Source organism: Rhinatrema bivittatum, chromosome 1 (genome assembly GCF_901001135.1).
Source record: "Rhinatrema bivittatum chromosome 1, aRhiBiv1.1, whole genome shotgun sequence".
Taxonomy (NCBI): Eukaryota; Metazoa; Chordata; class Amphibia; order Gymnophiona; family Rhinatrematidae; genus Rhinatrema; species Rhinatrema bivittatum.
Window position 1 is genome coordinate 362822983 of NC_042615.1, and position 20295 is coordinate 362843277.

Below are 20295 nucleotides of genomic sequence, written 5' to 3' on the forward strand. Positions count from 1 at the left end.
TTGTGGTGGGGGAAATGTATGGAACACATGTATCGGCAGAGTGCAGGAAGTGCTTGGCATACTTTTCTTTGTAATGCTGGGTAGACTAGAAGGGCCTTTTGGTCTTTTATCCAAGTGAAAAGTTTATTTGCCATACATATTTTGGGATGGGAGCAGAAAGTAGAGGGTCCTACTCACTGCCATGGTGATACGTTAAATTTAGTCTTTATCAATAATACTATGCCAGCCCAGGATTTTCCCCACTATTTCCTGTGAAGAATGTTTCACTTTCTGCTTTCATTCTGTAATGACTGCATTCTGTAAGCACCCGTATTTATTATAAGAATTTGTATTTACTATTTATATTTATTATTTAGCTATTAACATTGTTCTGTTACCACTTGGTACTATTTCTCTCCTTTACCTCAAACTCTAAGTTCCTACTAAGTTAGCCATGTTATTTATACCCAATCGTTGGATGTAATTGTATATTTGTTTAATTGTTCAATCTGTTTGATGTAATTTTCTGTTCCTTGTTCTGTGTAAACCGAAGTGGTATGCACTAGTGCATGAACTCCGGTATATAAAAGCCTTTAAATAAATAAATTCTATATAGTTGCACCTAGAAACTCTCATTGTCATCTTAATGCTTCCATTATGAAAAGAGACCTTATAGATACTGATAAGTTCCGAGACACCTGGATTCCCAAAATTAGATATATAAATTTTCGTGTTCATACTGAATGTATTTCTCAATGGAATAATTCTTTGACGGTCTCTCTAAATATTTAGCTTGTTAAATCTCATTTTTTTTCACAAGATCAACTAGAATGCTTTGTCTCGGTTTAGAAGTGATCCAAGGAAATGCACAGCTGCGTAAAGCAGAATGCCAGTGGCACAAATCTCACTCTGATTTGACAAGCATACTTATCAGGATTTAACAGACTTATAGAGCAGCTGTCATCAATGCCAAAAAATGTTCTATTAATGAGTCTATTCACTCTGCATTTATTAGCTCCAAGGAATTGTTCTTCATAGTGAGTAGACGAGTGCTTGTTCCTACCCACTTGATATTTCTAATGGTTTTGTGACCTTTTTTCAAAAAAAGATTGCTTACCTGAAATCTTCCCTTCCATGTACGTACCAGGATCAGTCCAGACAGTGGGTTATGTCCCCCGTCCAGCAGATGGAGTCAGAACAGACTTCGAGGGACGTCACCAACATAAGCCAGTACACTCTCTGCTGGAGCTCAGTATCTTTCTGACTCCAGCAGATGAGAGTTGGGGAACCTGTAGCTTCCCCAGGGTGACAGGGCCTTAGGTTCTTCTCTTTTCCTTTCTCTTCTGTCACTTCCTTACATTTTGGATCAAGTTTGTTAAAGTTTAAAAAAAAAAAAAAAAAAAAAGTAAATTGTTCAATTTTTGGGGAGGCGTGGCTAGGGGCCCTTCTGCCTCCTTCGCTGTAGATTCTTCTCTTTTCCTGGCCGGGGTAAGTATTATCTTCTGATTTGTGCCTTTTTTCTTCCAGCTTTCTTTCGGAGCGCAGGTGCCTCGTGGAAGCCGGTGGTGCCAGCCTCTCCGCGTTCACGGCTTCGTCCCGCGGCCCCGAAGCATTTTTTTTTTCCTCGGGCTCGCTGCGGTGGGGAGGGCGATTTCCCCCGCGCTCAGGGACTCCTTCGGCGGGCAGCGCAGGCCTTTTCGCCCCCCCCCCCCCCCCGTGGTTCTCTGCTTCTTCTCCGGCGCCCTTCATGCTGCGGCCGACACGGTGTGCGGCCTGCGGCGAGCTGGGGTCTAGAATTTCGCGGGAGGGGATCTGTGCGAGGTGCCTCCCCAGTGGGGAAGGCACCTCGCAGCCCCTCAGCACTTTTTCTTTCCTCCCCTCCCCGCGACACGGCGGCGCGGGCCGGCCACGTTGGCGGGAACGGCGGCCATTTTACATTTGCAGCACGATGCTGCACCGGACTCGGCACAGGAGCGGACGGATCTTCGGGAGGTTTCTCCTCCGAATTTATCCCCGGAGGGGGGATTGCCCGACCAGGAGCCCCCGGAGGTCCCCTCCTCAGGGCCCCCTCCCAGCTTGCTGTGCTTTTCGCCGGAGTTTATTTTGCTAATGCATAGCGCGTATTTGCAGGGTCTGGGGGCCCCCGGGGGTCTCCCCCCACCGGCCAAGACCTGTAGGGTTTCCCCGGCTGCTCCTGCTGCGCCCCCCGACCTGGTGGGTTCGGTGTCAGGGGCCCCTGGTTTGATACCTCGCATACGGACTGTCCTGGGGGCTACGGGAGCGGCTGCGCCATCGGGGGGGGGCCTCCCCGTATCCACCGGACCCTGCGCAGTCGGACCTGCCGTCCGGGGATGACCCGCTCGCGCTCAGGATTTTCCAGAGAGGAGCTGAATGACCTGATTCCCCAGATCCTCTTGGAACTGGATCTTGATCCTCCACCGGATCCGCCGGCTCCAGTTGCTCCCACAGTCGCCACTTCATCCAAGAAGGGGTTTCCGGTCCTCTCCGCCCTCCGACCTAGACCTCGGGCTTTCCCCATCCATGATTCCTTTCTGCAGCTACTCACCAGGGAGTGGGAAACTCCTGAAGCATCTTTGAAGGTCACATGGGCCATGGAAAAATTGTATCCCCTACCTGAAGACTTCTTGGATCTCATTAAGGTTCCCAAGGTGGACTCGGCTGTCTCGGCGGTTACCAAGAGGACGACGATCTCGGTCATGGGCGGCACGGCCCTGCGGGATACCCAGGACCGTAAGCTGGAAATTTTCCTAAAAAGGGTTTTTGAAGTCTCCGCCCTGGGAATGCGGGCCATGATGTGTACCTCGCTTACGCAAAGGGCCAGCCTTCGTTGGGTTCAGAAACTCCTTACTTCCCAGACCCTGCCGCCCGAAGAGACTGCACAGGCGGACCGTCTGGAATCCGCCATAGCCTACGGGGCTGATGCTCTGTATGACCTTTTTCGAGTACTGGCGCGGTCCATGGTATCGGTGGTAGCGGCCCGACGGCTACTCTGGCTGCGCAACTGGGCGGCAGATGCCTCCTCCAAGTCGAGCTTGTGTTCCTTGCCTTTCCGGGGCAAGTTTCTTTTCGGAGAGGGATCAAATCATCAAGTCCCTGGGGGAGAATGCAGTCCACCGGCTTCCTGAGGATCGACATCGTCCTTCACGGTTCTTTGCCTCTGCCAGAACCAGGGCCAGAGCGCAGCGGCGCTATAGGTCTTACAGGCAGCCTGGGCTCCGCACAGGCTCCTCCAGATCCCAGGCCTGGCCGCGGTCCTTTCGTGGGCATAGATCCACACGTGACGGATCAGGGCAGAGCAACCCTGCGCCAAAGTCTACCCAATGATGCCAGTCGCCCACTCCCAGGATAGGGGGTCGGCTGGCGGACTTCTACGAGGAGTGGGTGCGTATCTCCGCAGACCAGTGGGTCTTGGACACTATAAAGAACGGCTACGCCTTGGAGTTTGTCCGCCCTCCAAGGGACCGGTTCCTCTTCTTCCCCTGCGGCTCGGACCTCAAGAGGGCGGCAGTGCAACAAACCCTGGATCGGCTGCAGAGCATAGGGGCCATTTCCACCGTCCCCTTCGGCGAGGTGGCCTTGGGCCACTATTCCATTTACTTCGTCATGCCCAAGAAGGACGGTTCTTTTCGGCCCATCCTCGATCTGAAGGAGGTCAACAAGTCTCTGCTTGTCAGCCGGTTCCGCATGGAGACGCTTCGCTCAGTGATTGCGGCGGTACACCAGGGAGAGTTTCTGGCCTCCTTGGATTTGACGGAAGCCTATCTGCACATTCCCATCCTTCCGGCTCACCGCCGATTTCTCCGCTTCAAGGTCCTGGGTCAGCACTTCCAATTCCCGGCTCTCCCGTTCGGCTTGGCAACGGCACCTCGTACATTTACCAAGATCATGGTTGTCGTGGCAGCGGCCCTAAGGAAGGAGGGCATCCTGGTACATCCCTATCTGGACGACTGGCTGATTCGTGCGAAGTCCTTCGGCCACGGGCAGGCCTCGGTAACCAGGGTTGTCCAGGTCCTTCGCTCCCTGGGCTGGGTGGTGAATTTCTCCAAGAGCTCCCTTGTGCCCTCTCAGCGTTTGGACTTCTTGGGGGCCAGCTTCGACACGCATCAGGGCAAGGTGTTCTTGCGCCCGGACAAGGCTCAATCATTGCGGGAACATGTCTGTCGGTTCTCTGCGTTGACGGAACCCACCTCCTGGGATTATCTTCAGCTGTTGGGCGTGATGGCCTCCACCATCGATATGGTGCCCTGGGCATTTGCACATCTGCGTCCCCTGCAGGCGGCTCTCCTCTCCAGGTGGAAACCAGTATCTCAGGATTATCAAGTTGTCCTACCACTTGGACCAGTCTGGATTGGTGGCTGGCTCCGGCGAACCTGGCTCGTGGAGTCTCCCTCGAGGTACCCAATTGGGTGGTAGTTATCACCGATGCCAGCCTCGTGGGATGGGGCGCCGTATGCGATCGCAGCGCCACGCAGGGGACGTGGTCCCCGGTAGAAACAACGTGGCCGATCAACCGCCTGGAAACCAGGGCAGTACGCCTGGCGCTTCATAGTTTCCTTCCGTTGGTGCAAAACAGAGACGTACGGATTCTCTCGGACAACGCCACCACCGTGGCATACATCAATCGGCAAGGAGGCACAAGGAGCAAGCATGTCTCGCTCGAATCGACACCCCTAATGGAGTGGGCGGAGATTCACCTGGTCCGGATCGCGGCCTCCCACATCGCCGGGGTGGACAACATCCAGGCTGACCATGGATTCTCCAGTTCCTTCAAGATGGCCTGGATAAGGGGCTCGCATATAATTCACTTCGAGTCCAGGTGGCGGCCCTGAACTCCCTCGTGCAAGGGGACGGTTCTCTTCTCCTTCAACCGGACATCGCATGTTTCCTCAAGGGATCCTTGTCCCTCCTGGAGTCTTAACCTGGTGCTTCGTGCCTTGTCAGGTTCGCCTTTTGAACCGATCCGTGGAGCGACTCTTAAGGACCTCACTCTCAAGACGGTCTTCCTCGTGGCCATTTGTTCAGCGCGCCGCATCTCGGAGCTTCAGCATTGTCCTGCAGGGAGCCTTACCTCCGATTTTCGGATTCGGGAGTTTCCCTTCGTACCGTCCCTTCGTTTCTCCCAAAGGTGGTCTCATCTTTTCATTTGAATCAGACGGTGGAGCTCCTGGCGTTCGGTCCCAACGAACCACGGGCCCTTCGCCTCTTGGATGTCAAGCGTGTTTTGCTCCACTACTTGGAGGTTACTAATGACTTCCAGGTCTCCGATCATCTGTTCGTCCTCTGGTCGGGTCCGAAGAAGGGGTCTCGGGCCTCAAAGACAACGATTGCACGATGGCTCAAGGAAGCTATCTCCACGTCTTACATTGGAGCAGGACGGACTCCGCCCCGTGGCGTTACAGCACGCTCGCAGGCTGCGTCATGGGCGGAAGTTCGTTCCGTCTCCTCCCAGGAGATTTGCCGGGCAGCGACGTGGAAGTCGCTGCACACTTTCTCAAGACATTATAGACTTCACCTGGCATCGTAAGCCACTGGGCATTTTGGCGGCCAGGTTCTCCGAGCAGGGCTTTCAGGGGCCTACCCGGTTTAGGGAGCTTTGGTACATCCCACCGTCTGGACTGATCCTGGTACGTACAGGGAAAAGAAAATTATTCCTTACCTGCTAATTTTCGTTCCTGTAGTACCATGGATCAGTCCAGACGCCCACCGCTCTGGGATTTCTGCTTCTGCTCGGGTTTGCTCACTGTCAATGTCTTCTGTATTTCTCAGTTTGTTTTTTTCTTGTCACTGTTCACAGCTCCCTACAAGTTCGGCGTTTTGCCGCTAGTTAACGGTTTATTGTTATCTCTGATTCATTCATGTTTAATGCATGTTTAAGTAACTTGATCCTGTCTGTTCTTGGTCTAATCGGGCTTTGCTATCCGTGATACTGAGCTCCAGCAGAGGGTGTACTGGCTTATGTTGGTGACGTCCCTCGAAGTCTGTTCTGACTCCATCTGCTGGACGGGGGACATAACCCACCGTCTGGACTGATCCATGGTACTACAGGAACGAAAATTAGCAGGTAAGGAATAATTTTCTTTTAGCTGATCTCCGTAAACCTAGTGACCTTTTGTATTGATAGTAACAGCACCTTATGGTCCTACTTTGAGGTAGTAAAGATAACATTATGTCAACAGTGAAAAGTATGAATGTAAATACCTCCACCCTTGTAGCAATGCTGTTTTTGAGAATGTAAATTGAAGATATTTGTGATGCTCTGTAAAATGGTTCACATGTCGTTTTTTTGTTTTTTTTTCTATTGGGTCTCTTCCCTCTGACCTTAAGCTTCTTTTCCGTTCCCTGCTTAAAAACAAGTGATTATGCAAATTTGTTGAAATAACTACAGACCTACTTTTTCCTGCCAAGGCAGTTGAAGGGATTGTATTAATACAGCCACAGGTATTCCTGGTTGACAACCATGTCAGTTTGCATTTCGGAAGAGATATAGTACAGAACTTTAGCTTTGATACCTTTCATTGAGTGTGTGTGTGTGGGGGGGGGGGGTTGTAATCTTCTCTTGGACTTTTCTTCAGTTTTGATGTTTTAGATCATGAGATCTTATGTACCCAGTAATCGAAATTGATTTTGGGGGGGACAGTTTAATTGGGTTGCTTCTACGTTGTCAGAAAAGATTCAACAAGTAAATTGTGGCACGTCAACCTCCTAGTTTCTGCTGCAGCCTCGTGGTTCATCACTTTCTGCGTTACATTTTAATATCTACCTTCGTCCACTATGCAAGATTCTCTTTGTTTTAGGACTCAATTATATTTATGCAGACGATACTCACTTCTGCTTTTTACAGCAGACCACACCTGTTACTTTATCTCTCAACTATAAAAAGTTGGTTAACCCACAATAGGCTTTTCCTAAATCAAAATAAAACAGAAGTTGTCTTCCTAAGCAGAAAAAGTGAGAGCACTTTTCCTCCCACTGACTTTTTTGGTCGTTCACTTACCATTAAACTCACATGCCTGTAATTTAGGGATGATTGACACTAACCTTAATCTCAAATTACACCAAATCTTTAATTCAAAAACTGTATTGTAAGATCAGAATGCTTTGTAATGCTGGGTAGACTAGAAGGGCCTTTTTAGGCTAAGGACCAGTGGGTTTATGCTCTCCAGCCAGAAGATGGAGACTGAGTCAGGTTTCAAAGCTGACGTCACTCTAGATACAGCCCTTCAGTATTTCTCTGCCTACAGCAGATGCAGACATGCTTTCCCTATGGGGATTGCTGGACCTTTTGCAAGAAGAAATTCAACTATTTAAATTGGAGAAAAGATTGAGCCCTGCTGGCCTGTGGTGATATATAATGGTCCCTCTCCCAGTTGAGAATTCCTGAGGTGATTTCCGAGATCCTTCACATTGATTACTGTAATGGTCTTTATTTAGGCTTGCCTAAATGCTATATTCAGCCCATTCAGTTATTATTAAATTCTGCTGCCAGGCTAGTTTCCAATTCAAAACGTTTCGAGAGGATTTCACCAGTTTTGTGTAATCTTAACTGGTTGCCAGTTCATGAACGGATTGCGTTCAAAATAGGGATGATAGTTTTCAAACTTCGTACATCCAATTCTCCTTATTGGTTTAATGCACTTTTGAGGATACACAAACCCACTAGATGCTTGAGATCGTCACAGTTGAATTTACTGGAGGTTCCTTCTGTCCGTCAGGCTCATTTATCACTAGAGAGACTTCTTTTTCGATAGCGGCACCCTGTCAATTGAATCTTATTCCTTTGGATCTAAGATCTCTTGAAGATGTCAAGAAATTTAAAACTTCTTTTAAAGAATTTTTGCTTGCCCGTGCGTTCAATGTCTAAAATTGCGGAGAAAAGTTTTTGTTACATGACAGCTGATGGTTCAGCAACTTGTCTTATTTATGTTATTATGATGTGTATTATTATTGTCATGATTCATGATTTTTGGTTTCTGTGAAACCATGTGTTTGTAAAGATTCGATTTTATGTATGTAATTATGTTCATCGCCTAGGCGTTTAAATTCTTTTAAATGTAAAATGTGTTCCTTGGTCTGGTAGCCGGTTCCCAGTGTGGAATTTGCTGCTAAAGCAATGGGTGCAGGAAGCCAAGTGCGGCGGCTAAAGCCCTCTTCCCTCCCCCCCGCCCCCCCCACAGCCGGAGACCATCTCTGTACTCAGCCGGTAAGCGCTGAGCCCAAGTAAGTTAAGAAGAAAAATATTTTTCCTCCCGATTCAGAAGTGTTGGAGGGGTTTTTGTACAGACTTCCTCCGGTCTCCTTGCTCGGCACGCCATACTGATGCCATTCCCGAACCCGTTTGGGTAAGGGGAAGTGGGCTTGCGAGCGGGTTGAGGCCTCACTTTAGTGGTGGTAAGCCGTGGTGGCGCCATCTTGCGCTCATTATTGTACCTGTATTGCCCACTATACAGCTTTGGTATGCGCAGTTCATGTTTGCTCAGTGCAAGCGCTGTGTGCATAACATATGCATATGTACGTGCACGACTTAATAGGCTCAGAATACAAATAAAGCCGGGCGTACAGGCTGTTTGTGCGCCTTGCTGCAGCCAGTGTAGGTGCCCGAAATCTGTGCGCATAAAATTTTAAGCATGAGCCGCCTGAACATGCAGTTACCGTCACCAGTGGCTCTGGCAGCAAAGAAACATAAGCGCCTTTCTCTCTGTGCTGCTTGTTATATTAGGGCTGCACAGTCCTGACCTAGATTCTTGCTTATGTCAGCACTGTGAGGAAGCCTAGGGAGAGTTGGCCTCCCTGGACTTTGCTAAGCCCAGCTCATCCCATTCAGTGGATGAGTCTGCTACAGCCTTAACTGAAAATACCCCAGATCTGAATAACCGGGAGTTCCTGGGGCGGACCGGCAATCAGACAAAGGAACATCTGAGGGATCTCGGAAATCACCTCAGGAATTCTCAACTGGGGGAGGGACCAATATGTATCACCACAGGACAGCAGGGCTCAATCTTTTCTCCAATTTAAAAGTGAATTTCTTCTTGCAAAAGGTCAAGTAATCCTGGGGCGGACTCTGACAGAACCAAAGAAAAATCTCATTCTGATTTCCTTACAGAAAGCCTTTTGCTACTTTCCAGTACTGGAAGCTATCCAGGAGTTGATTGACCTGAAATGGGATGTCCCAGAAGCAAGTTTTAAAAAGGGATAAGCATTAGAAGCTCTATACCCACTGCATCCGGCAGCGAGAGAACATTTGCATTTCCCTAAAGTGGATGCACTGGTCTGCCGTCTCTAAGCAAACAACTATCCCAGTGGAGGGAGGAGCAGCTTTAATGGATACGCACAGTAGGCGGATAGAATTTATCCTTAAATAGGCCTTTGACGCAATAGCATTGACCTTACAGATTGCTTCTTATTGTGCTCGTTCGTGTCTGCTCCTCTCTTGGAAGGTGGATGACTTGGGGGAGGGGTGAATTCCAGAGTGGTTATGGAACCCGCTTCCGCATTTTTAGCTGACGCGGGCTCTGACCTAGTCCATACCTCGGCCAGAGGAGTGGCTTCAGTGGTGGTGGCCAGAAGACAGTTATGGCTGCGGAATTGGTCAGCAGACGTAACATCCAAGGCAAATCTCACAAAGATGCCCTTTTAAAGTATCACTCCTCTTCAGACGCAAATTGGGAAAAACTGGCCAGTAAATGGGGATGAATCTCTAGTGTACCCCAGCTACCAGAATATAAGAGAAAGCAGTTGGTGCCCCTCGCCCATGAGGGGTCGATCCAGGGGCTCCCAACGCTTTTACTCCTACAGAAAGTCTACATTTCTCTGCCTTTTGGGAGGTCTCGGTCTTTTCAGAGTCAGCAGCCCAAGAGAGGGTCAGGTTTGGGTTCAGGTTCGTCCTGAACCACCCAATGATGTTTTACCGACCCATCCTCGGAACAAGGAGTTAGGGGGTCGAAATCACTTTGAACAAATGAGTACTGGAGGTCATACAAGAAGGATATGTGCTGGAATTTCACAGCACTCCTTGAGACATATTCATATCTCCTTGCCATGCCCAGCTCAAGAAACAGGCAGTGGAGACTACCTTGTTAAGGTGCCTCGGGATGAGGGCTATAATCCCCCTACCTGTGTTTCAGGAAAGTACAGGGTGGTGTTTCATCTATTTCATTGTACCCAAGAAGTAAAGTTCCTTTCGCCCCCATCCTGAACCTCAAGAGCGTCAGCTGACATCTATGAGTGATTCACTTCTCCAGGGAAACCCTCACTCTTTGATAATGGCTGTACAATCAGGAGAGTTCTTAACCTCTGTGGACCTATCCGAGGCCTACCTACATGTTCCAATCTGGCAAGAACATAGTTTCCTATGCTTTGCGATACTGGGTTGACATTTATCAGTTCCGGGCACCGCTCCCAGAACATTTTCCAAGATTATGGTGGTTGTAGTGGCAGTGTTGAGAAAAGAGGGAATCCTAATGCTCCCGTACTTGGACAAATGGTTGATCTGGGCAAAGTCCGTGGAAGAGAGTCTCTGGGTGACCAACAGGTGACCTCCTTACTTCAGGAACTCGGTTGGGTTGTAAACCTGGACAAAAACAGTCTCAAACCCTCCCAGCCCTTGGAATATCTGGGAGTCTGGTTCAACACCAATCAGCACAAGGTGTTTCTCCTGACCACGTGGATAAGGAAGATGATGTCCCAAGTGCATCTGAACACTATACACTGGACGGTGTGGAGTTTACCTTCAAGTCCTCAGTTTGATGGCGGCAACCATGGAAGTAGTGCCGTGGGCGAGGGCACACATGCGACTACTTCAAAGTTCCCTGCTGTCACGTTAGAACCTACTTTCTCCAGACTATTCAATTTGCCTCCACCTTATTGATGGAAATATGCTCTCTCTGCTCCAGTGGTGGCTGCAGGAAGCTCATCTGGGAAGGGGTATATCCCCATCCCCTCCGACCTGGCTGATCCTCAAGACAGATGTGAGCCGGTGGGGGGCTCATTGTCAGGAACTGACGGTATAGAGGTGTTTTGGACCAAAGAAGAGGCTCTCTGGAACATAAACTTCCTGGAAGCCCAGGTAGTCAGATTGGCATATCTTCAATTCAGCTGGATTATGTCGTAAAGTTGGACAACGCAACAACGGTAGCCTACATAAACCACCAGGGTGGAACCAAAAGCCAGCAAGTGTCACAGGAGATGTATTTCTGTCCATTCCATAAGGAGATCTATCTATGGATGATTTCAGCCTCCCACATTACAGGAAAAGACAACTTCAGAGGAGACTTTCTAAGCAGGGGAGAGTCTGGATCCAGGGGAGTGAGTATTGTCAGCCAAAGCCTTTCAGCTGGTGGGAGACTCCAGCGATCTACCATCCATCGACCTGGCCGCATCTCGCAATGCGAAGGTTCCCTGATTCGTCAGTCTCACAGAAGAGATCAGTGGTCCCTGGGGATCGATGCTTTCGTTCAGACCTGGCCAGAAAGGAGCTGCTATATGCCTTCCCTCTGGCCCCTCCTGGGCAGGGTCATTAGTAGGATCGAATGCCACAGGGGATTAGTCTTACTAGTAGCTCCAGATTGGCCCAGACATGCAGAGACTCTTGGTGGAGATGCCTCCTACCACGCAGGGACCTGCTACAGAAGGGACTGGTCCTTCACGAGGATCAGACTTGATTCTGTCTTATGATCTGGCCTTTGAAAAGGCTCATTTGATGAAGCAAGGATATTTGGCGGCAGTAATTGCCACCTTACTCCATGGGCGGAAGTTCTCTACGTCCCTAGCGTATGTGCAGGTCTGGAGAGTATTTGAGGCCTGGTGCAAAGAACATGGTGTTTCCCCCTCAGATGGTCAAAATCCCACTAATTCTGGAATTTTTGCAGGACGGCTTGAATAAAGATTTGACCCTTAACTCCTTGAAGGTCCTGGTAGCAGCGCTTTCCTGCTTCAGGTGCGAGGTTGCCTGTTGGCTCATCCAGACATGACCTGTTTTCTGAAAGGGGTGAAAGCACCTCTGGCCACCCCTACGGTGGCTGGGTCCTTTTGTGGAATCTTTACCCTAGTACTGGAGTTTTGGCAGGGCCCTCCTTTCAGCCACTGCACAGTCTTTCCTTGCATTTTTATTAATCCTGAAAATAGTATTCCTGGTGGCTATATGCGCAGCACGTCACATCTCTGAACTACAGGTATTTTTGGGAACTGTTCCTCCGGGTGACTCCAGGAGTGTTACAGCTTTGTACCGTTCCATCCTTCTTGCCCAAGGTAATCCTGAGTTTCTTCTGAATCATTCCATTGCAATCCCTAGATAAGCACAAGGATGCGGAAGAACACAGCCTCCTCCCCCATGTCAGGCTTTTGGCACGGTATCTGGAAGCTTCAGAACTGATCTGAAAGACGGACCGTCCGTTTGTCCTTCACGGTGGAAGGAAGCAGGATGAACCAGCTTTGCGGGCTACCATAGGCTCCTGTTACCACCTCCTTAATCCAGCGAGCTGTGTGGAGGCAGGAAAGCCATTACCCCTTCAGGTTAAAGCTGTTTCCACTAGGGCTCAGGCAGTCTTATGGGTGGAAGTTAAACTGCTGTCTCCGGTAGACATCTGCCTCGCGGCGACGTGGTCGTCCTTGCACATCTTCTCCAGGTTCTATTTCCTGGATGGTCAGGCCCAGAAGGATGCAGCCCTTTGCAAGGGTGGTGTTAACTGGACTGCGGGCAGCCTCCTGCCCCAATCGGTAGTAGCTTTTATGCATCCCATTGGTCCTGAGTCCATCTGGCTACACAGTAGGAAATGGAGAAATTAGTGTAGACTGGACTCGGCATCCTGCCAACAGCTGCCCAATAACTGTGCCAAGGAATCGCTTGTGGAGTGGATATAGATTCCATGAGATTATGGATAAGCAGTCGTCCAGTCCCTAGATCAGGGTATCTATAATCTTACTGGGGTTCAGTGTTTGGTTGCGTACAGTTATCTGTTTTTAAGTTTTGTTGTTTTTTTTTTTTTTTTTCGTTAGCATGTCCACAGTGGCTTTTGAAGAGAATACTTAGGGCTGAGGTCATTGCAGGAGTGTATCTAGGGTGACTTTAGCTTTGAAACCTGACTCCACCTCCATCTGCTGGCTGGGGAGCATAAACCCATTGGTCCTGAGTCCATCTGAAATTATCAGAGAAGTAATTTCTCCATTATAAACACCCATCACAGGAACATGTATACTGCACACAAAGTAGAAATCTGCTAGTGTTGGGGAGCTGGACTGAAAATCAGTTGATTGTTGGCTTTGCAAAAGCAGATGGAGGGCAGGGAGATTCTTTATATGGTTCATGTCTGTGAAATGCTAACATTCCTTTCTTTAATCAATTTTATTTTGTTTGGTTAATATAGTCGTCAAAGATATGTCCTTGGAGACACAGCCATGCAGAAGATGGCTCAGTCCCACGTTTTCCTTAGTGGCATGGGTGGACTTGGCATAGAAATTGGTAAGTGTTAGTCATATTTATAGTTGCACTTTGAAAAAAATCTCATACATGGCCACCTGCCAGTTTTGTGTTTTTTTTTTCTCTTCCTCTTAGTTCCTTAATTTCTGTTTGTTACACTTTTTTTTTTTTTTAACCCATTAAACTCTCACCTTTTCAACCCATTAAGAGAGGCAGCTTTTTCATAGACTGCCAGTTCATTGGTCTAAGTTCAACTATTGAGTAGTAGTAACAAAAGGGGGATTTATTTATTTTTATTTTTTTAATAGCTCTTTGGTAGTTAACCCATTATGACCTAGTGTCCTGTTTGGAGCACAGCTGCTTAAAAAATTTGGGTCCTAATCGGTTAAGGTAAACTTTCCCCATTTTATGTTTGCAGCTCTTTTGGAAGCTCCTATAAAAATCTCCTTCTTAACCAAATTACTTTATAAATTGAGATATAGCATTTCTCTGATTATGGCACTTGCAGCAGATTTTTGGGGAAGAAGGTCCACAAAATGTGGAACCTATAGTTATATTAGGCACACCAGTCATTCCAAGCAGATGTCAAAATAGTTTTGTTTTGTTTTTTTGTTTAAAACTAAGGCTAGGAATAAAATAGAAGTGGGAACAGCACCAAAAGGAATTAACTGATGAATATTTTGAGAAGCATGTATGATGGTGTTTGTTTAATGTATTTTGCTTAATCCTACAAATTAGAAGAGGTGCACAGATGGGAGCATTACCTGGGTATTATGGGTGCATCCCAACTATTTTTTGGGACAGCTGTTTCTTCCTGCTCCTTCAGGCTTCTAGCTTAATCAGAATTGAGCCTGGGATTAGATGCCATGAACTTTGATCTGGACCAAAGTCGGGGGAATTTTTTTTCTCCCATGTTTTATATCCCCTCAACTCGCCTAGCCCTGGTACAATGACTGTCCTTGGCCAGGAGCCATTCATTTGGGCTCTGTTTGGGACTGCAGTTATGGGCCCTAATTACAGCCACTAGGTGCCACTGTTGCATGATGACTGGGACTCCCCCACAGAGGCTGTGAATACTACCTCCATAGTGTCCTTGGCCAACCAGGGGAGCAGAAGACCCAAGCTAGTCCTCTGCATGGTGGTGTGCAGCATTGCACTGGGCTAACCATGCTACGCTGTGAGGTTGTGGGGTTTTTTTTTTTAGGTGAGCATTAGTATTCTTGAAGTGATGGAGGATGATCACAAATGAGCCAGACAGAAGCTATGCAGGGTATGCCTGCTTCCTTTATAGCTTTGCCAGTGCATCTCAGCAGTAACTCACACCACTCCTGCTTTTCCAGACTACCTCTTGTGGTGTGAGCGAAAGGTTATGGCATTGAGAGCCTCCACCGCATACTGAGGTCAGGTGACAACTTCCTGAATTTGCTGTCAGCTCAGAGCTCTTGAATTACGTGTTGTGATGGGCTGTTGAGAGCAAAGACCTTGAATGAAAGGTGCCTTCTAGTATCCATGGGGACAGGATGATGAAAAAAATGTTGAACTGCATTGTTCTAAGATACTTTTATTTTTATTTGCAAATTGATCACATTATTATTACTCTTTCAGCAGTAACTTTACTATTTTTTTTTTATTTTTTCTTAAAGCTAAGAATGTCGTTCTTGCTGGAGTTAAGGTGAGTATATTTTTGTTCTTTGTAAGGTTGCTGGAAATTGAATTTAAGTGCAGCTGTCTCTGGTAACCAGATGTATCACTCGTGACTTGGTTTAAACTAGAATCTGAAGTCATTTTAAGGCACTGTCTTTCATCCTGTTGAACATGGGAAAACAAGACATCCCTGTGCAGCCCAAGGAAGACCTATTTAAAAAAATAATCTGTCTGGGTTACTTTGAACTGATGTAGAGGATGTATCGTGTAGCCGCAAAGAGAAGTACACGTCATATCTTCTGTGGGAGGTGACTAGGGCCTAACATGACGACAACAGCATTTTGGGGTTGGTGTATCTAATGGAGTTCGTGGAAGCCCTGGGCTGGAAGGTACAAAAAAGTCCCTAGCAATGGTGCAGCAGTTAGGATGGATGGGTCCTAAAAGGAACACGAAGCAGGAAGAGCACCAGAGACTGAGGGGCAGAGAGGTCCCCCAACAGTATGCTGATTTCCCCCCCCATTTGTATTTCTCGAGGGGGTAGAGAGTGGGAAGAGCCACATAGATTGGGGAATGGGTAGACAAGTCTCCTACTTAGTCCCTGGCAGTGGTGCAGCAGCATGGATGGGGAATGGACTGGGGGAATGTGGTGCAGCAGCACAGACAGTTCTCCTGCTGACCTTGACCTCGGTGGCTCTTGGCTGCAACTTCATACCATCTGCACTTCCCATCAACACTCCCCACCCATGATGCAACTGGCTTTCTAGAAGTTTAAAGTAGAAGGAAGCATATGTAATATGGTTCATTGCCTTTGTTCGTCCATAATTTATAGTAACATGGTAAATGAAAGCAGATAAAGGCAATGACCCATCTAGTTTACCCAGCAGCAATTTTCTGCACATCTGTCTATAGTCTATTAAATTTCCACATGGAACTCAATCCCCATTCCTGTTGTCCCTTTTTGCCTTGAAGCTTTCCTAACTGTTTGATCTCTTTACTCTTGTCGATACAAAGGCTGAATTAGCCATTACATGTGAGTGATGTTATCTGGCAGCATTGAATGGATTTGTCTCTCCTAGCTAGTAGAGGCTTGAGCTGTACTGAGCATGTGCAGGATTTCTTCTATTGATGTTACCTCATGAGTCTCCTCAATCTGAGCTCAGATGTGTTCTTAGTCTCTCTAAATATCTTTTTCAAAATCCTTTACAATTTTTGCTTCATTCTCTTTATTTTCTTCAGCTTTCCTAATTCTAGTCTCTGCTGCATTGCAGCACCTTGGCAGCATTTTTCAGTGCTACAAAAAAAATAAACTTTTGTCTCCTCTTAATGACCAGCGAGAAGAAACTCACTGTGAGTGGATTCAAGAACTGCTTTGGTGGTAAGGCTTCACTGAATGTTCTCCTTGCTTTGTTCTGGATCATGACCGGACAGATGTCCTGCGTTCTCAACACTCTAGGGTGCATCACATAGAGGAACTGCATAAATCTCTCAGAAGCTTTAGTGGATCCTCCTCCTGCAGCATAGCATTGTCAGCCTCACTGGAACACAAGTTGAGCAGGAGCTCCTCAAATATCTCCCCCCTTCGGCCCAAATCGAAACCACAAGGTTGGATGTTACAATCGCACTCTATCGAATCGGAGCCTGCATTGAAGAAAAGTCAGCATCAGCACATAATGCTGTGGCACACTTGATGCTTCCTGCATATCAAGAGCATCGACGCATCTTTCTAAAGTACCATCGATGTACAATGCAAAAGCAAACATGGCTTAACATTCAAAGCTAATTAGTTCAGAGCAACCAATGCATGCATCGACCAAAATATCCTCGCTCTACTCCATCAAAGAATCTGATGCACTGAGCCTGAAACAGAATTGTCAAACTGCATTACCTACACTTTTGTATGCAAGCCACTTTAGGCCAACTACTGAAGGGTCCTCTTACGTTTGCCCCTTCCAATTACCACAGCCTTCATTCCTTCTAGGTTGACAGCAGAGATCTTATGATTAGACTACAGCTCTTATATGCTTCATACAGTCACTTCCAAAAAACCCCAAAAACTCCTCCTATTGAGGATTAGGAACCTATCCTTGTCCCCAAAGAGATTGTTCCTCTTCTTGCACCAAGGTGGAGGACAAGTCAGTCGCTTGACCAGATTGCAGGCCTAGTGAGAAATCTCTCTGCATCTTCATCTAAAGAGATGTAATAGAAATGACGGCAGAAGAAGACCATACGGCCCATCCAGTCTGCCCAGCAAGCTTCGCACTTTTTTTTCTCATACTTATCTGTTACTCTTGGCTCTTTGTAATCCTTTGGTTCTATTTCCCTTCCACTCCCACCATTAATGCAAAGAGCAGTGTTGGAGCTGCATCTAAGTGAAATATCTAGCTTAGTTAGGGGTGGTAACCGCCGCAATAAGCAAGCTACACCCATGCTTATTTGTTTACCCAGACTATGTGATTCAGTCCTTGTTGGTTGTTGTCTATATATAGATCCACTTTTCTTCATTCCCCCTGCCGTTGAAGCAGAGAGCTATGCTGGATATGCATTGAAAGTGAAGTATCAGGCTTATTTTGGTTTGGGGTAGTAACCGCCGTAACAAGCAATTCCCGTTTTTTGGGAATGCAAATCTTTTTCCACATTTCCTCCTGCCGTTGAAGCTTGGAGCAATGTTGGAGTCGCATTAACCGTGTGTATGTTTATTGAATAAGGGTATTATCTCCAGGCAGTAACCGTCATTCCCGCGAGCCACCCACTCTTCATTCACGTCCTCTAGACTTTATGGATCCACAGTGTTTATCCCACACCCCTTTGAAGTCCTTCACAGTTCTGGTCTTCACCACTTCCTCTGGAAGGGCATTCCAGGCATCCACCACCCTCTCCGTGAAGAAATACTTCCTGACAGTTCTGAGTCTTCCTCCCTGGAGCTTCAAATCGTGACCCCTGGTTCTGCTGACTTTTTTTCAGACGCAAAGGTTTGTCGTTGTCTTTGGATCGTTACAGACTTTCAGATACTTGAAAGGTTTTATCATATCACCTCTGTTCCTCCTTTCCTCCAGGGTGTACATATTTAGATTCTTCAATCTCTCCTCATAAGTCATTCGATGAAGACCTTCCACCTTTTTGGTCGCCCTTCTCTGGACCGCTTCCATCTTGTCTCTGTCTCTTTGGAGATACGGTCTGCAGAACTGAACACAGTACTCCAGGTGAGGCCTCACCAAGGACCTGTAGAAGGGCATAATCACTTCCCTTTTCTTACTCTATATTGCTCTCTATGCAGCCCAGCATTCTTCTGGCTTTAGCTATCGCCTTGTCACATTGTTTCGCTGACTTCAGATCATTTGACACTATCACCCCAAGGTCTCTCTCTTGCCCCGTGCACATCAGCCCTTCTCCCCCCATCGAATACAGTTCATTCGGATTTCCATACCCAATATGCATGACTCTGCACTTCTTGGCATTGAATCTCAGCTGCCATATCTTTGACCACTCTTCCAACTTCCTTAGATCCCGTCTCATTCTCTCCACTCCTTCCGGCGTGCCCACTCTATTGCAGATCTTAGTGTCATCCACAAAAAGACAAACCTTACCTTCTATCCCTTCTGCAATGTCACTCACAAAGATATTGAACAGGACCGGTCCCAACACCGACCCCTGCGGCACTCCGCTCAACACCGCTCTCTCTTCAGAGTAAGTTCCATTTACCATCACACATTGTCTTCTGTCCGTCAACCAGTTTGCAATCCAGGCCACCACCTTGGCACTCACTCCTAAGCTTCTTATTTTATTCACCAGTCTCCTGTGCGGGACCGTATCAAAAGCCTTGCTGAAGTCCAAGTAGATGACATCGAGTGATCTTCCTTGATCCAATTCCTTAGTTACCCAGTCAAAAAAGTCAATCAGATTTGTCTGACAGGATCTTCCAATGGTGAATCCATGCTGCCTCTGGTCCAGCAATTCTTCCGACTGTAGATAGTTCACTATTCTCTCTTTTAACAGCGACTCCATTACTTTTCCCACCACCGAGGTGAGGCTAACTGGTCTGTAGTTTTCAGCCTACTTTCTGTTTCCACTCTTGTGAAGCGGGATCACCACTGCTCTTCTCCAATCACTTGGCACCACTCCCATTTCTAGGGATCTATTGAACAGGTCACACAGCGGACCCGCCAGCACATCTCTGAGCTCCCTCAGTATCCTGGTATGAACCTCATCAGACCCCATGGCTTTGTCCACTTTCAGTTTCCCCAGCTCTTCCCATACATTCTCTACTGTAAATGGAGTTACATCTTCTCCATTCCCCTCTATTTTCTTGTTAACTAGCGACGGTCCTTCTCCAGGGTCGTCTTTAGTGAACACAGAACTGAAGTATTTGTTTAATAATTCTGCCATTTCTTCATCTGTCTCCACCCATTGATCCTTTTCACCTTTCAATTTCAGTATTCCACTTTGGACTTTTCTCCTTTCACTGATTTATCTGAAAAATGTTTTGTAATGTTGGGTACTTGCCAGATTCTTATGGTCTGGATTGGCCACTGTTGGAAACAGGATGCTGGGCTTGATGGACCCTTGGTCTGACCCAGTATGGCATTTTCTTATGTTCTTATGTTTACCTCTTTGGCGATCCTTTCTTCCGCTTGAATTTTCGCTTTCTTGATTGCTTTCTTTGTCTCCCTCTGTTCCACTAGATATTCTTCCTTGTGTTCTTCTCTTTGGGATTCTTTATATTTCTTGAATGCTGTTCTTTTAGCTTTTATTTTGTCAGCCACCTCCTTTGAGAACCAGATAGGTCTCATTTTTCTCTTGCTTTTCTTTACTTTACTTTTTTTTTTTTTCCTTTCTATTTATTGAATTATTTCAAATTATACAAAGAATATCCTCTTTGCACAGAAACAAAACATATATCAGTACACAGTAAAATACCGTTAAACAATCTTTAAATAAAGAAAAACATTTCACTTACATTGACCTCAAATATAAACTGGGAGGGGGCTTATGCCTGGATTATGAGGAGATTAAACAGAAGAGAATATTTATGATAAAGTATAAGCTTAGCAGTTAGGCTATTTCTTTATCTCTATGACTCATTGGATATTGGGGCTAGGTAACACTTTTTTCTTATTATTCAACAGTGCCTTCAATTGCTCAGGGACAAAAACACATAGGTAATATTATCCATTTTTAAAATACAACGGCACGGATATCTTAAAATAAATACAGCGCCCATGGAGCGAGCCTCTTGCCGCATG

The 20295-nt window shown here is 47.0% G+C and overlaps 1 protein-coding gene across 2 annotated transcripts in view; it reads left to right on the top strand.

Moving 5' to 3' along the window:
* UBA6 (ubiquitin like modifier activating enzyme 6) overlaps nucleotides 1-20295 on the top strand; it is a 370281-nt gene that overhangs the window by 6822 nt on the left and 343164 nt on the right. For both annotated transcript variants that reach the window (XM_029600749.1, XM_029600742.1), the window contains exons 3-4: nucleotides 13359-13453; nucleotides 15055-15083. In XM_029600749.1, coding sequence (XP_029456609.1) covers nucleotides 13359-13453; nucleotides 15055-15083 — 124 coding nt within the window. The remainder of the gene's footprint in view (nucleotides 1-13358; nucleotides 13454-15054; nucleotides 15084-20295) is intronic.